The sequence below is a fragment of the Ipomoea nil genome, unplaced genomic scaffold (assembly GCF_001879475.1).
Source record: "Ipomoea nil cultivar Tokyo-kokei standard unplaced genomic scaffold, Asagao_1.1 scaffold0480, whole genome shotgun sequence".
Lineage (NCBI taxonomy): Eukaryota > Viridiplantae > Streptophyta > Magnoliopsida > Solanales > Convolvulaceae > Ipomoea > Ipomoea nil.
The window spans coordinates 2241354-2245499 of NW_017616908.1; the positions used below are offsets into that span (position 1 = coordinate 2241354).

Sequence of the window (4146 nt, forward strand, 5' to 3'; positions counted from 1 at the left end):
AGATGTGGAATCTAGTACTTCATGAGTCTCAACTGTAGGTGGATCTACTCTCTCATTCAAAGGAACTCGGTCTATACCCACTTCTACTGTGCTAGAACCATCAACCAGTGTATTTCCTTTCTTTGGCTAAAGCACGGAATGCTCATCAAACAATGCATCTCTAAGAATCACCACCTTCTTGGTTGTAGGATCCCAAAACTTGTATCCTTTTACATCTATCTTGAAGCCCAAAAAGATGCACTTCTTTGACTTTGGATCTAATTTTGACCTCTCATCACTTAGAACAAGAACATAGTCAAGATAACCAAAAATTCGTAAGTGATCAAAACTCACAAGATTACCTTACCAAACCCCCTCAGCAACCTTGCCACCAAGCAATGTCTGTGGTGATCTATTAATCAAATAACATGCCATGTATCGCCCTTAGGGTATTTGCCGTTTTTGGCCAAGGTCATGCGACCTTGGGCAAAAAGACGCTTATGTTCGGTGATAGTCTTTAATTTCTTGTTAGTTGTTGTCGTGTTTCGTGGTGATATTATGATTTATTTCCTGTCATTGATTTCTACTTGTAGTTTCATTTGTTTTAATTTATTTTTATTGATAATTGATCTTGAAGACTTTGGTTATTTTTAAGTTTATTAATTGCATCATATCAATTCCATGTGGGTTCAACTCTTGCTTTTGCACACTATTATTTGTGTACTTGAGAAGACATAATTAAAATTATCCATAATCTACCTCCACTTTCTTATCATTTGTATTCATTAAGTGTGTTGTTTGATATTTTATCCAAATCAACCCTATGCTTTGGCTAGATGTCCATGAGGAACATTAGTATCTTGTGCTTGAAACCCTAAAGCTCTACTCCTATCAACAGCCCTTGTGAGAACGATATCTGGTGTAACGATACCTCTTACACATCCACTCACCCAAAATCTACTTCATCAATTGTCAACACAGGAACGTACATAATTTAAAGATAACAATCATTATTTGTGCTTATAAATATTTTGTTACACAATATAAATACTAAATTATGTTACATAACCATGAAGAAACGAAAACTTTTCATCCATTTGACCATCTTTCACCAGCTACATTATTACATGCGTTTGACAATTTATTGTGATAATAATTTCAGGTTTTCACTGGGAATCTCCTAAGTTGAAAGCCAAAGGTCGAAAGCTATGCTGATGAAACAACAATTGGACTTTTAACCATGTGAATCCCATCACTCCATTTATACCAACCAAATTCAAACTCCCCAGCCTTCTTAACACTTTCAGCCTTAACACTTACAAAGAAACTCTGCTTTTCTCCAACCTCCATAAACTTCAACTCTGTTGGAGAAATTTTGATAGAGTATCCAGCTGGGGCTTTCACCTCCACAGAATACGTAGCGTTTGCTGTGCCCACATTTGTGACTGTTCTTTTCACAACCATTGACCCTTTGAGCTGAGCTATTGATAGGGATGGATAGTTGAGATTACTTGGAGATGAAGCTTTCTTTGGGCATTTGTAAGAGGGGTCTAGTGTAGTGCCGATACTGGAGCAAACAAAGAGAAGATAGTCCGTGTATGTTGAATCGTATACGAACCCGGGATCAGCCGCTTTTGATGGCTGAATATGGCCTACCCCGTAATGGAAGGGACCTGCAACTTCTCCATATGCATCCTTTATTGCTTCTCCTTTCACACTCTTAGTTGTAGCTGAAATGGGAAAGGAGAATATCAAATAATGAACTTTTAGTGCAGATATTATTGCAATCTGTGGCTTAGCTTTAAGCTACTTATAGGGCGGAGCCCGTAAAGGGCCAAATTCATCAATTGAGGGTTAGGGAATTGTTGGGCAGAAGCCGGTGAAGGGCTAAGCATAGCACCTTACTTCTCAAAAATGTGATGACGGTTTATAAGGAAATAAAGTTGCGCCTTTGCTATCAGCTATAGCTTTTGGCGTAGTGGTAAACACTTGATCTAACAAATAGTATCAGATCCAGATCACGGCAAGAGGTGCAGGTAAATCTGACAGGTGCTGAGAGGGAGAATTGTTTTGTGAAGGCACTACGTACTATACATTATATTATATATACCAGTTGTCATAATAGCATATTTTATGGCAGCACCACTCCAGTTAGGATGTATGGCTTTAAGAAGCGCAATGACAGCAGAGACATGAGGGCACGACATGGATGTTCCTGATACGATGTTATACTTAAAACTTCGATGATCTTCAGGTAGTTCTAAAGGTGAGGATGCCTCACTCCATGCTGCTAAAATATTAAGCCCTGGAGCTGTAATATCAGGCTACAATGTAACATGGAAACATAAAATTTGTTTTAGAAATTCATAATTTTCAGTGTATATATGAACTCTGCTCTAGTTACAAGTTACATTGAGGATGTTAGGCTCCGAGTAACTTGGACCTAATGAGGTAAAAGGAGCCATGGCCGGTGATGGTTTAGCACCAAAAATTATTTTTCCAGGAATGAGAGTGGCCACTGGATTCTTGTTGGTCAAAATGTATTTCAGAATTGCATCTGCCCCGGAAGGATTAAAGATGTTTGTAGCTGGAATCAGAAAACTATCAACTAGTATCTCACTTTGAATATTCCCTAATATGACAGCTGCGCCGCCGGCTCTTTCCACTTCTAATGTCTGGGATAAACCTCCAGCTTGACAAAACACTACTTTCCCTTTCACTTTATCCGGTGAAAGTGTGTCTTGCCGGCAAAATCTGGAAAATTGCTATTTGATTTAGAAAAAAATAAAGAGGCTCAAGACAAAATAAGACAGGAAATCGAACCGGGAAATAGTTGTCGATCCAGGGATATCTCTACATCTCCTGCATACACCAGCGGAAGTGTCTCTTGTTTCTTAATTTCAGTTATGCTTTCACCCTGCAGTTGTTTTTCAATGAAGTAAACATTAATCATATATATATATATATATATATATATATATATATATATATATACATATATATATATATATATATATATATATATATATATATATATGCAAAGCAATAACAGGAAAAAATGAAGTTTATTTTTCTGACCTTAACTAGGAGCTGAAAACACTCGATCAATGCTACTTGCGCCGACTGTGAAGATCCAAGGAGCAACATTCGTAACACTATACGGTTCCCTATAATTTCCAGCGCTACCGACCACTGCAATGTTCCTCTTCATCTCATGCAATGCTCCAAGCGCGACGCCATCCTGTGTGAAGTAATTATCTTGAGGCAATAAACCAAGGGATATGCTAATCACCTGAACCCCATTGGCGACCGCGTGATCAAATGCCGCCAACACGTCGTCATCTTGGCAGAAAGTTGCTTTCATATCATCGAAAGGCACTTGCCAACACGCTTTGTAGATGGCCAGGCGGGTTAGTGGTGCCCCACCGGTGGCTACGCCGTTCGCGAAGCCGCCCAGCGCGGATGCATTGGCAACTTTCCGACCGCCGACGGTGGATGCTGTGTGAGTTCCATGACCGCTTATTGTTAGATATAAATAATCTAACTATGATAAACCATAGTATACGAGAAACCTGATCTCCTATGACAGCGTTAGCGTAGCCATGTAGATCTCCAACCATAGTTTATGTTCCTGTTGTGTTGCCTCTCAATGGTAGACCGTTAGCCATGTTTTGCCTCAGACCTGACTCAGAACCCTAGATGGTGTATCGGTATCTACTGAGCAGTCTGAGTACCGTAACTGAATGTGCTATCTAATCCATAAAACTGTATCCCTTCAATCCAGGTTTATATTAGACACAGAGTTTGGTTGACTAACAACTACTAGTTATTAAGTTCAACCAGACCACTTAATAATGACTAACAACTACTAGTTATTAAGTCCAACCAGACCACTTAATAGGCCTAGTCAACTTGCACCACTTAATTAAGGCCTTAATATATAATATATAATATATATTATTAGGGAAAATTTTACATTCTCCCACTTGGTGCAAGTACTAGCACAACTTTCATCAAAGAACAAAACACACGAATCATAATGATATGTCCTCTATTTAATCAGAGTAGTATCAATTATGGTCACATGCATTTTAATTCTCCAACTTGGTCCTTAATGAACAAACCCTATGTTTATTCCCGGTACCTTAAGGGATGTTTCTCAAAATA

General features: G+C 38.7%; 1 protein-coding gene across 1 annotated transcript; it reads right to left on the reverse strand.

Moving 5' to 3' along the window:
• Nucleotides 1-968: 968 nt before the first annotated feature.
• LOC109173375 (subtilisin-like protease SBT5.6) lies at nt 969-3599 on the reverse strand. Its single transcript, XM_019322609.1, has 5 exons — nt 3545-3599; nt 3141-3477; nt 2391-2733; nt 2090-2303; nt 969-1709 (listed from the first exon to the last, which is right to left on the reverse strand). Exons 1-5 carry the CDS (start codon nt 3597-3599, stop codon nt 1186-1188), a joined length of 1473 nt encoding a protein of 490 aa, XP_019178154.1. The 3' UTR covers nt 969-1185.
• Nucleotides 3600-4146: the final 547 nt, after the last annotated feature.

Excerpts from the sequence above, each read along its gene's own strand:
- LOC109173375 (XM_019322609.1), bottom strand. The coding sequence starts at position 3,599 with ATGGTTGGAGATCTACATGGCTACGCTAACGCTGTCATAGGAGATCAG. Across the intron at positions 2,304-2,390 it reads CGGAGCCTAACATCCTCAAT|CCTGATATTACAGCTCCAGG; the intron begins GTAACTTGTAAC and ends GTTACATTGTAG. Across the intron at positions 1,710-2,089 it reads ATATGCTATTATGACAACTG|CTACAACTAAGAGTGTGAAA; the intron begins GTATATATAATA and ends TTCCCATTTCAG.